This window comes from Xyrauchen texanus, chromosome 26 (genome assembly GCF_025860055.1).
Source record: "Xyrauchen texanus isolate HMW12.3.18 chromosome 26, RBS_HiC_50CHRs, whole genome shotgun sequence".
Classification (NCBI taxonomy): Eukaryota; Metazoa; Chordata; class Actinopteri; order Cypriniformes; family Catostomidae; genus Xyrauchen; species Xyrauchen texanus.
In genome coordinates, this window is record NC_068301.1 from 943,238 (window position 1) to 956,928 (window position 13,691).

Here is a 13,691-nt window from a genome sequence, read left to right on the forward strand (position 1 = left end):
ATGTGACTCTACCCTCCCTAGCAACCAGGCCAATTTGGTTGCTAAGGAGACCTGACTGGAGTCACTCAGCACGCCCTGGATTCAAACTCACGACTCCAGGTGTGATAGAAAGCGTCAATACTCGCTGAGATACACAGACCCCCTTCGTCCCTCCTTTTCTTTAAATGTGTGTTCCAGTGAGACACTATAATGGAAGTCAATGGGGTTTAATCTGTAAACATTAAAATACTCACTGACACAAGACATAAACAATATGTGTGTTAACATGATTTTACTGTCATTAAATCACTTACTGACCACATCTGTGGAAAGTTAGCGAGAAGCATTTACCCATGTTTCCATTGATCATGGTATTAATAATGGCAGGTTGTTTTGATTACCTCCCCCCATCCCCCCGAAATCAGCTGGTAATTGAATTAAGTTTACAGCAAGAAAAGCACATAATGACACATTTGGAAAAGAAGTGTTAGCATTGGGATGTGTGAAGATGCTTCACTGCTAACTCGCATTCAGGTCTCGATCCTGGTGTGGAACGCTCACTTTATACATCAAATCAACTCCGATGGATACAATTATAGACTCAGAAATACTTCACAGTGTGGAAGTGACATGGGTTGCCATGGTGATGGGTTTTCGTGGTGATGTAACATTTAAAAAATGACACACTTCACTTTTAACGATTCAATGATTCAGTAGAGAAAGGAAAGATTTGACTGAAAGTATCTATCACTCTAGATTAAAGCCACTAATAATCATTATTTACTCAAACACACGCAGACACACACTGATTTGCTTTTTTCTGAGGTTGGCTGCTGATTTCTGTACATAGAGTCCAGATTTACTAATTGAAAGTTTCTTCATTTTAAGTCAGTTCAGTTTTTCTCTTTTTCGATGTTTGGTGGATGATTCTCATATATGCCAGTAGCTGCTTTGCTGGGGCTTAAGGCACTTACTTTTCTATTTATTTTTTGTTGAAGTATTAATTTTGTCTGCATTTCAGGTAATAATAGTAATGAAAAACAATGACTAGTGTTTCTGTGCCCACGGTTCTCATAGAGCAGTGGTTCTCAAACAGGGGGCCTCAAGATCACTTAATAATTAAAATGCTAAAAAATACTTTAAGATGGACTCCCACAAATTATAAACAGGCTCTTTCTGAAACTTCTAGAATCAAAAATGATCCATGATTAATTATTTTAATCAGACACATCTTGTTTCGGGTGAGGGGGCCTGTTGTCTTGGACATTGGGAGGCCTTGGAGTCAAAAAAGTTGAGAACCAATGCAATAGAGAACTCTGCAGCGCTGATTATTTTAATGCAGAACTCTGCAGTTCCTTATTGGCTGAAGCAGAACCCTCTCCAGCACTGATTATTTTAATGCAGAACTCTGCAGTTCCTGTATTGGCTGAAGCGGAACCCTCTGCAGCTCTGATTATTTTAATGCAGAACTCTGCAGTTCCTTATTGGGTTAAGCAGAACCCTCTGCAGCGCTGATTATTTTAATGCAGAACTCTACAGTTCCTGTTTGGCTGAAGCGGAACCCTCTGCAGCGCTGATTATTTTAATGCAGAACTCTACAGTTCCTGTTTGGCTGAAGCGGAACCCTCTGCAGCGCTGATTATTTTAATGCAGAACTCTACAGTTCCTTATTGGCTGATGCAGAACCCTCTGCAGCACTGATTATTTTAATGCAGAACTCTGCAGTTCCTTATTGGGTTAAGCAGAACCCTCTGCAGCGCTGATTATTTTAATGCAGAACTCTACAGTTCCTGTTTGGCTGAAGCGGAACCCTCTGCAGCGCTGATTATTTTAATGCAGAACTCTACAGTTCCTGTTTGGCTGAAGTGGAACCCTCTGCAGCGCTCATTAGTTTAATGCAGAACTCTGCAGTTCCTGATTGGCTGATGCAGAACCCTCTGCAGCACTGATTAGTTTAATGCAGAACTCTGCAGTTCCTTATTGGGTTAAGCAGAACCCTCTGCAGCGCTGATTATTTTAATGCAGAACTCTGCAGTTCCTGTTTGGCTGAAGTGGAACCCTCTGCAGTGCTCATTAGTTTAATGCAGAACTCTACAGTTCCTGTTTGTCTGAAGCGGAACCCTCTGCAGCGCTGATTATTTTAATGCAGAACTCTACAGTTCCTGTTTGGCTGAAGCGGAACCCTCTGCAGCTCTGATTATTTTAATGCAGAATCTGCAGTTCCTGATTGGGTTAAGCAGAACCCTCTGCAGCACTGATTAGTTTAATGCAGAACTCTGCAGTTCCTTATTGGCTGATGCAGAACCCTCTGCAGCGCTCATTATTTTAATGCAGAACTCTGCAGTTCCTTATTGGGTTAAGCAGAACCCTCTGCAGCTCTGATTATTTTAATGCAGAATCTGCAGTTCCTGATTGGGTTAAGCAGAACCCTCTGCAGCACTGATTAGTTTAATGCAGAACTCTGCAGTTCCTTATTGGCTGATGCAGAACCCTCTGCAGCGCTCATTATTTTAATGCAGAACTCTGCAGTTCCTTATTGGGTTAAGCAGAACCCTCTGCAGCTCTGATTATTTTAATGCAGAACTCTGCAGTTCCTGTTTGGCTGAAGCGGAACCCTCTGCAGCGCTGATTATTTTAATGCAGAAATCTGCAGTTCCTTATTGGGTTAAGCAGAACCCTCTGCAGCACTGGTTATTTTAAAGCAGAACTCTACAGTTCCTGTTTGGCTGAAGCAGAACCCTCTGCAGCGCTCATTAGTTTAATGCAGAACTCTGCAGTTCCTTATTGGGTTAAGCAGAACCCTCTGCAGCGCTGGTTATTTTAATGCAGAACTCTGCAGTTCCTGTTTGGCTGAAGCGGAACCCTCTGCAGCGATCATTAGTTTAATGCAGAACTCTGCAGTTCCTTATTGGGTGAAGCGGAACCCTCTGCAGCGCTCATTAGTTTAATGCAGAACTCTGCAGTTCCTGATTGGCTGATGCAGAACCCTCTGCAGCACTGATTAGTTTAATGCAGAACTCTGCGGTTCCTGTTTGGCTGAAGCGGAACCCTCTGCAGCACTGATTATTTTAATGCAGAACTCTGCAGTTCCTTATTGGGTGAAGCGGAACCCTCTGCAGCACTGATTATTTTAATGCAGAACTCTGCGGTTCCTGTTTGGCTGAAGCGGAACCCTCTGCAGCACTGATTATTTTAATGCAGAACTCTGCAGTTCCTTATTGGGTGAAGCGGAACCCTCTGCAGCACTGATTATTTTAATGCAGAACTCTGTGGTTCCTGTTTGGCTGAAGCGGAACCCTCTGCAGCACTGATTATTTTAATGCAGAACTCTGCAGTTCCTTATTGGGTTAAGCAGAACCCTCTGCAGCACTGATTATTTTAATGCAGAACTCTGCAGTTCCTTATTGGGTTAAGCAGAACCCTCTGCAGCACTGATTATTTTAATGCAGAACTCTGCAGTTCCTTATTGGGTTAAGCAGAACCCTCTGCAGCACTGATTATTTTAATGCAGAACTCTGCGGTTCCTGTTTGGCTGAAGCGGAACCCTCTTCAGCGCTGATTATTTTAATGCAGAACTCAGCAGTTCCTTATTGGCTGATGCAGAACCCTCTGCAGCGCTGATTAGTTTAATGCAGAACTCTGCAGTTCCTGATTGGCTGAAGGGGAACCCTCTGCAGCGCTGATTAGTTTAATGCAGAACTCTCCAGTTCCTGATTGGCTGATGCAGAACTGTCTGCAGAACTGATTAGTTTAATGCAGAACTCTGCAGTTCCTGATTGGCTGATGCAGAACCCTCTGCAGCACTGATTAGTTTAATGCAGAACTCTGCAGTTCCTGATTGGCTGATGCAGAACCCTCTGCAGCACTGATTAGTTTAATGCAGAACTCTGCAGTTCCTGATTGGCTGATGCAGAACCCTCTGCAGCGCTCATTATTTTAATGCAGAACTCTGTGGTCCTGATGGTTGCTTTTACAACGTGTTAGTTGCCATAAAGACGTCAATTTTGAGAGAATATCAGTTTCAATAAAGCGAAGGCGCTTTGCAGATTCTTTTTCAATACATCGCTCAACTTTTTGTCACAATTTTCTGATAATATACAGCCATTTTATGTGTACAGGGGTCAGTTATGCTAAGACAGATCGTGATGTGTATCTTCCCCATTGTGTAGCACTCTAGTTCTTATTCTGTATTAATTACATGATGAAATGGTCCTTACAACGGGACCCATTCGCCAATTTAGCCATAGACATGGACAAGCCATAGCATTGACCCGTCCCTCCAATCCGATTCAGGAGTGTAGAATGTATATATTTATATATTTACCCATGGAAATATTCTGGAATGCAGGAGAGATTAGTTGAGTGGAGCCTCTCTGAAAATAGAGTGATGTTTTGAATGTTCATATTATTATTATAAAGATATTATATTCAAATATTATTATTATTATTGTAATTATGACAATGATTGATAAACAAAAATGTTTTTTTCTTTTTGTGAATATGGAGAAGTTTACATTTTTCTGGGGAAATATTACAAATCTTTAAATATTTCAACAAATAAATAAATATATACATGCTTAACAGAAGATGTGATCTGACTGCAGCCTCTTGATTTCAAAGGAGTCATATCATGCATAATAGTGTATATACAGTGTAGCGCTGCCAACGAGATCGTTGCATATTTAAAGATGAAATGATGCATCCCATCATGCATCAATGTACAGGGGCGTCGGACCGGGGGTAATGGTGGACCTGAGTAACGGGGGTCCTCGCTGGACGGGGGCCCACGGAAAGGCAATAATCCATGATGTTGTTATAAAAACGTTATATATAGTAATAACATGCTAGGAATGAAACGTTGAAAGACTCGTCATACAAATGGGGAGTTTCCCCAACTTGTCCTGTCTCCTCCAGTGTTAGTGACTCCACCCCCATTAAAAATGAAAGTGGTTCAGTCCATTGCATGTAGTACATTACTACTGAAATAAAGCTGAAATTGGACTTTAAAAAGAGAATGGAGTGGAGAAAGAGCACGAGGTAACCGACAATTTAACAACGGTTTTAACAAAGGTCAGTCATACGGGTCAACATCGCTTCTTACGTAAATATTTGTTAGATGTGGTGCCTGAAGTGGGGCGGTGCATCGCGGTGGTAAACGTCCGAGCCCTCTCTGCGCAAAACTCAGCAGTGAGTTTAACAATACTCGACACATGCAACCACCGCATCAGCGGTCGTCAAGAGATCTGCGGTCCAGTTCCGGGCCGGAGCACGCATGTTTAAGCTTGTCTGATTACAGTTCAGTTGCATTCTTTTCCAAAACATGAACCGGCAACTTTTAGGTCTTATACAATCAAATGTATTTATGCTAATTGTTTATCCACTGGGGTCATTGGAAACTACAGACTTAAAAAATGTCAACGCTTTTACATTAAAATACCATACAGATATAAGCGTTTGTGTGAAGTGATGTCTGAGCTGGTGTGGGGTGTGAGATTGGGCTTTTCAAATCTACAGTAAAACACACTTTGATCGTCAGCCAATTTTGGGGGATGGTGTCTTGTAGTTGACATTGTCTTTCAGGCCTCTCCACACTGATGCGGAGCCGCTAGATGTATGCTTGGCAGCGCGCTTCGGGAGCCGCTTTGACATATTTTGACCAGCGTCCCGGCTCGCTTCCCTCGTTTGCATCATTTAGTGCACTTGTACAGCACCGCAGCTCCAAATATCCAAAAAAAAAGAAGTCAGAATAATCAAATAACACAAATACCACAAGATGGCTCATCTCACCCACTGACCAGGAGCAGCTTACCCCCCAACCTAGGGCAAGTTGATCTAATAGATAAAACGAAATGTTTAAAGGCCAGTTGTTTGTGGGTTTCAGTAACAGACCTTTTTTTTGCAATAGGAGACCCCTTGAAGTAAAGGCAGCTCTAAATATTTTACCTACGACAAATGTATGGTATAGGAGACAACATATGTAGAAACCGGCTCATCTTACCCCACTCTCCCCTACATGCAATACTTAACAATAACATGAAACCCTGACTGATTCGATTATGTCTTTCATAGTTGAGCAGAAGTTCATAAGGCTTATCTCAGAGCTTGCTTTCGCTCTCAGAAATACTGTCGGTACAAATAACGCTTTTCAGCTGTATTCAGGGTAAAGTTTTGTTTTACTAATATTAAATGAAAGGCAGCGTGATTGGACATTGACCAGCTGATGGTGCCAAAGGGATTTAGGCATGGGCGACATGGGCAGTCGCCCAAGGTGGCATCTTGGGGGGGGGGTTTGCGTGAGGGGGCGTGTTGAAGCGGGTTTCGCCCAGGGTGCCAAACAAGCTAGAACCGCTACTGCACGTTGCAAAAAGCACTGCTTGCAAAGACACCCATGAAACTTTACAGAGTTTACAGAGACTAGCATTGTCACAGGTGTGCTCTTTTCGTGGAACCTATTTCAGCAATCTGTGTCAGTCTCAGTGCAGAGATCGTGGAGATCCGTATATGGTGAAAAGAGCGATTGTTATCAGAGACGATTTAGTAGAGATGGGCCACTTCTATTGTCCATGGGAATGCCCAATGGCAGCCAATAGTCAGCGGATGTAGGAAGGACGTCCTGCCTTCCAGGTAACTATTCCAGATGTTTTACAGGGTTAACATCAGTCTCAGCAAAGCAAAATACAAACAGTTCAAAGTAAATGAAAAGAGTAATAATAATAATAATAATAATAAGTCTTTCAAAGTCCACTTCACAATTCTTCCCATGTACGACAAAAATACTTCAATATTCAAGGTCACGTCAAACATTTGATCCATTTCTCTAACCACGTCAGACCACATGATTGGTACCATCTTCAGGTTTACATTTAACACATCATAGACATTTAGCGGTTGATCTTCTGGCACTCTACTGGTGAAATCTGGAGCCTTTGTGTTATTTTGAATGGCATTTCAGGTGCTTTGTTTGTAAACATCCAGATAAACCTGACCACTAAGCATCCCAATCCTCTAAGTCCCGTTCCCACAGCTCCTCAGACCCATGTGCACTTTCTCTTTCAGTCTCCAGCAAAGCACCATTAAACCTTGTTGTTCATTTGACATGGTGTTTCTTATTATGAGGGCTTTGTCCACAGGAGATATGCATATTTCTAGAGGGGTTGTCTTGAGAATATTTAAGATAAAGCTTCTTACCTGGGGATATCTAAAGAACTGAGAACTTAATCAACATTTTCTCTAATTTCATCAAAGGCCATTAGGGCCCCATTTGTAATTAGGTCCCCCAGAGTGACCAATTCATGTTTTTAAACAAAGGCAAGATTGGGATTCATTAACAAAGGTGTTAGGGGAGAATACTGATACCAACCCTTCTCATTTTCTTATTACTCTCCATCACTTCACTGTGTTTTGTGGGAGTGGTGGTGGCTTATGGGCTAAAGCACTAAACTGGTAATCAGGAGGTTGCTGGTTTGATCCCCACAGTCACCACCATTGTGTCCTTGAGTAAGGCACTTAACTCCAGGTTGCTCCGGGGGGATTGTCCCTGTAATAAGTGCTCTGTATAATACATTTGTACTCAGAAGGTTGCTGGTTTGATCCCCACAGTCACCACCATTGTGTCCTTGAGTAAGACACTTAACTCCAGGTTGCTCCGGGGGGATTGTCCCTGTAATAAGTGCTCTGTATAATACATTGGTACTCAGGAGGTTGCTGGTTTGATCCCCACAGTCACCACCATTGTGTCCTTGAGTAAGACACTTAACTCCAGGTTGCTCCGGGGGGATTGTCCCTGTAATAAGTGCACTGTAAGTCACTTTGGATAAAAGCATCTGCCAAATGCATAAATGTAAATATAAATGTTTTGCAACCAAAATTCCCTTTAACTGCTGCACTGAGCATCTTTGGGACATTATAGTACATGACTGAGAGGATAGGAGAGACAGGGTGTGCTTCAATACTCAGCCATGAACTTTTCGGGATCTTTTCTGACCCATTCCCAAATGTTTCTGCAGAGAGAGGTGATTTGGTGATATTTGCTATGAGGCCCCTCAAACCACCCTGCTCTTATGGTAACTGTAGGCATGGCAACCTCATTCTTGACACCCTGTTTCTCCAAATGATTGCACTATTTAATTCAGCAAGAGATCATCTGGTGTGAAGAACAGGAATCATCTGGAAAGGGCACAACGGTCCGGGCAGAATATCCATTTTGATTAGATGCACTCTGCCAAACATAGACAGAAGAAGTCTTCTTTAATACTAATGGGACATTTAGCTTGTATAACTCTGTTAGAGGTGCAATGTGAATGTCAACATTCGTGAACCCTTTGGGGGACCAGCGAACAGATGAGCACCGCTAGATGGCACCCAAGTTCCTCGGCATCTAAGAGACATTGCCATCATTTCTTTTATAACTGGAAAATACTCTATACATTTCTATAATTCTATTGACTCGGATTACTCGAGAGTATGTCTTCTGCATGCCATGATATTTTGTGATGTGGAGGACCCACAGAAATACAGTTTATCGATGGTCATTTTAAATTGCCAGTGCCAAGGGTTCAATCGCCAGGGTGAATAACTGGAGACACTGGACAGGTAATGAGGGTGAACGAAGGCCAGTAGTCAACACCGGTGCCCGCAGCGATGTATACAAGAGTGATATCCATTTTATGAAGTTATTGTCTAGATTAAATTTGCCCAGCACATTAAAACGATATGGCCATTCTAGACCGTCAAAGAGACACCAGCTGTGCCCTCTGCATGTTGCCCATACTGTAAAATGTTCATTAAACAACGGCTGTTATTGCAAGAGGTTCACCCCAGAATAAAACCAGTCTGGTCAATCTTTTCGATACAATTTTTGCTATTAGCTTTCTTTCCATATTTAGCAATGAAACTGACTGGTAAATGGTCTGTTGTGTGACTCATTCACTCATTCACACACACATTCACACACCAATGATGTCACAGCTGCATGTAAGGTGCTAGTCTGCCATTGGGAGCAACTTGGGTTTCAGTGTCTTGCCCAAGGACACTTCGGCATGTGGAGTCGTGTGGGCCGGGATTCAAACCACCAACCCTGAGATTAGTAATGAGAGCTGGACTGTCATCGGGAGCGTTGGGACTTTTCCCGGTGGTCCAGTCACGATTTGACAAAGTGTGCGGCGATATACTGAAAGGGGCCGCAAAACAGTCCCGTGATATGGGGACAGCAACAGAACATTGCAATAAACCCACAAACAAATCTCTCTTTAATTATGTTCATAATGCTGAAAACATTCTTTTCTTAAATATTACAGGCATTATCCAACAAAACACATAAACAACTACATATTTTTCCATAATGTGTTTTATTTGTTATATGATAAATACAGCACAGGAGCAAACAAACTCCAGTTTATGATAACACACCAGATTTTCATACGGTGGAAGTTAATTGCAAACTGGACATAATCACTTTGCATAAATTAATAATTCAGTGTAAATCATTTAAAACCACAATTAGAGAAACAAAATGAAGAGTAGAAATATTCAAGCTCATGCAGAAGTTTCAACATTTCATTTCGTTCATTTATAACATCTGAATGTAAATAAACTTCATGACTTAAGATGTGAGAAGAACACGGACATATTTCATGTGCAGATATACATTTCAGTGCTGAATAATCTATACATTCACCGACACAAACATACTAAAATGTGACTTATTAAACTAATATTTGCAGTTATAAAATGCCCCTGATCTAATGAACTTTATCTGTAGTGGATTATTTGCTTTATTGGACAAACATCCAGTGACTGCTCATATTTAATGTCCGTTATCACTGTATTAAGTTTCACATTTTGAGTTTAGATTTGTATGCATCTATCAATAAACTGTATATCACATGTGCAAATCTGTTAAATACAACTTTTGATTTTCACTAACAGCAATTAAAAACACATGCATCAGTACCAGACATTCACATAAACCTGAGATACATGAAATATTTCTCTGCTGTCAGTATGTAACGTAATATAATCCATAAATTAAATAATTAGTCAATGATTTAATGAAAATGCATTCGTCTTTTTCATTTCAACTTAAAGCTGCTGTAAGCATGTCCTACTCGCTGAAAGATATTAATGAAATAAGATATCTCACCGGTCTCTGACCGCTCGAGACTCTGTAAACAGATAATTAAAATGTGTCTGCAGTCTCTGACACTTTCTGCCTGTCAATCATTTTGCTCGTTCTCACAGTATTGCAGCTGCAGAGAATTATTGAGGCTTAATGACATTTTTATGCCATGTTGTTCATAACAGTTGCCACATGAGGGCGCTGTATCACTGCTGTTGTTTTTAACAACCGTTTCTGCTCTCAATAAAGCTCATCTGGTATCTTTGGAGGGTGGGGTTTTGGATAGAGGGGGCGTGGCTAATTCAACGTCTCAGTCTCGTGGAAGTAGAGCGGCTGAAATCGCTTACAGCACCTTTAACTGCTCAATTAAGCTTTCAACCATCCAGTACATTAAAGTCTGATATGAAACCATAATGTTTAAGTCTCACAACATGCATTCATGCAGTTCGTTACAGTACCAAGACATCAGAGGTCATGCTGAAATGCGGAGTCCATTTTCTAAAGCATGTATATAGAGCATCTGCGGCTCAACTTGTGTAGTAATGTTATTCTGTATTGTCCCTGTCAAATAAACCAATAAATACCATTTTAAAGGGTTAGTGTACGAGTCAAACCCTCTTTTATTTCCAGTTCCAGCTGAAAAGTTTATTCATTTCTCACAGTCCCAATGGTTTGGATGTTATTCACGTGATAGGTTTACTGTGCAATCCTGTGGTTTAAAGTCTTACTGTCACATGATCTGTTTGTTTTATAGGCTGTTTCACACATCTCGCACATGTTAATAGCAACAGCAGATCTGCGATAGCTTTAATACCACAAAAAAACACATTTTCTGTTTTATTGGAAAATAAGACAAAAATACCAACGTATCTAAACATCCTTAAACAAGGAAACATTACTCAAGAAGCAGAATGGCATATAAGATATTATGTTTTGTTTTCAGAGAAATCGAACCAAAATTGGTGGGATTTATGCTTAAAGCCAGAAAAATCATTGAGCCCATGGATTAACAAAAATAAGCTCAATTTCCCTTTGAATTGAAAAAAAAACCCATTTCTAATTACCCCATTGGCGTATCGTTTTTTCTTGTTATAATCATAAACGTTACTATTTTATTAGATTTCTCTGAAAACAAGTCAAAAATATGATGTCATTTTGCTAAAGTAAATTTCTCACGTTTAAATAATTGTTTGATATTTTTACTGGAAAACAAGACAAAAATATAAAGTAAGAACATGTTTTTTTGGAAGTGCAGAACCACGGCTTTATGCAGAACATAAAGTGATAAAGTCGAGTTAACGCCGAGTGTTTTCTTAATGGCCATAAATTATTGAACTATTACAAACCTGATCGTCGTGAAATCTAACGTACATGAGGCGGCAGCTCAAATTTACTTCCAAGTGGTAATTTTCCACACAGACCCAAAACCCCAAAGTGCAGAAAGTGCCGTTTGTGTGCTTGCTTGTTTTATTGACCAGCCTGATCTGATACAGAGGTGAAATGAGGTGAAATGTCCACTGTGTGGCGCTAAAAGCGAGTTAAATGTTCTCCCAAACAGATGCCGTTATTAAGAATAATGCTCCATCGAGTGGCCGGAGAATCGGGGCAGCAGGGGCGGTATTGCACTCGCTCTATCGCACCGTTGTCACAAAAAGAGAGCTGAGCCAGAAGGCAAAGCTCTCGATATACCGGTCAATTTTTGTTCCTACCCTCACCTATGGTCATGAAGGTTGGGTCATGACCGAAAGAACTAGGTCGCGAGTACAAGCGGCCGAAATGGGCTTCCTCAGAAGGGTGGCGGGCTTCTCCCTTAGAGATAGGGCGAGGAGCTCAGTCATCCGTGAGGAGCTCGGAGTAGAGCCGCTGCTCCTTTGCGTCGAAAGGAGTCAGTTGAGGTGGTTTGGGCATCTGGTAAGGATGCCGCCTGGCCGCCTCCCTAGGGAGGTGTTTCAGGCACGTCCAGCTGGGAGGAGGCCACGGGGAAGACCCAGGATTAGGTGGAGAGATTACATCTCCACACTGGCCTGGGAACGCCTCAGGGTCCCCCAGTCAGAGCTGGTTAATGTGGCTCGGGATAGGGAAGTTTGGGGCCCCCTGCTGGAGCAGCTGTCCCCGCGACCCGACTTCGGATAAGCAGTTGAAAATGGATGGATGGATGGATGGCTCTATCGAGTTTAAATCAACAAAACCTAACCGAAAGTGTCATAAAAGCAAACGTGAGGTGAACAACACTTTTTTTGGTGCTTCTATGACACTTTGGGTTCACGTGTTGTCCCGTGTGCTCTTCAGGACTCGTATACCGCTCCTTTACATCACTAGTGTAACGCTCTATCAGTCGAGCTAACGCACAATTTAATCACACTTGAACAAGCTTGTAAATGTAGTTGATTATGTCGTACAAATGTTCAAATGAGTCATGCGCTATAGTGAAAGTGTTTAGATGTCATTAGATAGCATTGTGTGAGGAACGTGATTACAGTAGCTCTGAAATGAGCAGATAGAAACTCCGGATAATCTGGGAAAACCTGGTGAAAATGTGTCAGCCATGACATTGTTCATCATATTATAATGGTAGCACATAGCAAAGGTTTAACGCATCTCAATGCATCTTCAAACTCAGTTTTGTAGTTTTCAGATCAGCTTCATGGTGAACCTGCCCGTCTCCACGGACGACCCTCCACCCCCTCCCGCTGACGCAGAGCTGCGTGGGACGAAGTCAATAGTTGCTGTGTGTTTGATTTGGCCTTTGCTCTGACTCCATAAAAACATGAAGATGAAACAGATCACCACCGAGCTCAGGAATGACAAGAAACCCATTGTCACCGCGATCACCAGCGTCTTCACGTCAAACGGAAATTGCTGTGAACCCTGAGAGCCGTTGCCTGGTGCTTGTCCAGACACAATGTTCCACCCCTCCAGAAAGAAGGGACCAGAACGATTTCGAGTAGAAGAAGGAAATCCACGTACCCGCAGGCTCACAGAGATGCTGTCATTTCCCGCAGCATTGGAAGCGATGCACAGGTAGTAGCCGCTGTCTTGAACCTGTGCGTAACGCACCTCAAGGGTCCCGTTGCTTAGTACGCGAATTCTACCGGATCCCGTAAGGAGGGAGCGTTTCGGACTCAGCCAAGTGATAGAAGGTGCAGGGTCTCCATCTGCTTCACAGAAGAACAGGACACTATGACCCTCATCTGTACGAACATCTTGTGGTTTACGAGTGAGAATACGTGCATGCCGACAGGTGAACAGCCATGGAAGTTCTGCTTCTGTAAAGTCACCGAACCTTTTCCCTTGTACCTGTACAGGTGAGGCACAGGTTGGTGGCTGCCCTTCAAAGCGAAGACGCAGACGTCTACGCATCACCCAGAGCAGACGGCAATCACACGCCAGTGGGTTCCCATCCAACCTCAGCACCTCCAGTGTAGCTACGGAGTGGAACACTGATTCTTCCAGCGTCACCAAGTGATTGGATGACACGTTGAGTAGGCGAAAAAAGGTAAGACCACGAAATGCAGCGAGTTCCACTCTCAGTAAACTTGCGCCAACCAAGTGCAGCTCCTGTAATCGTAACAAGTCCCCCAGGAGATTGGACTGG

The 13,691-nt window shown here is 42.3% G+C and overlaps 1 protein-coding gene across 5 annotated transcripts in view; it reads right to left on the minus strand.

Moving 5' to 3' along the window:
- Window positions 1-8,688: 8,688 nt before the first annotated feature.
- The window catches only part of LOC127620287 (leucine-rich repeat and immunoglobulin-like domain-containing nogo receptor-interacting protein 1), a 22,893-nt gene continuing 17,890 nt past the window's right edge, over window positions 8,689-13,691 (minus strand). For all 5 annotated transcript variants that reach the window (XM_052093473.1, XM_052093472.1, XM_052093471.1 and 2 more), the window contains one exon: window positions 8,689-13,691. This exon is cut by the window's right edge and continues 875 nt beyond it. In XM_052093473.1, coding sequence (XP_051949433.1) covers window positions 12,728-13,691 — 964 coding nt within the window. In that variant the 3' untranslated portion in view covers window positions 8,689-12,727.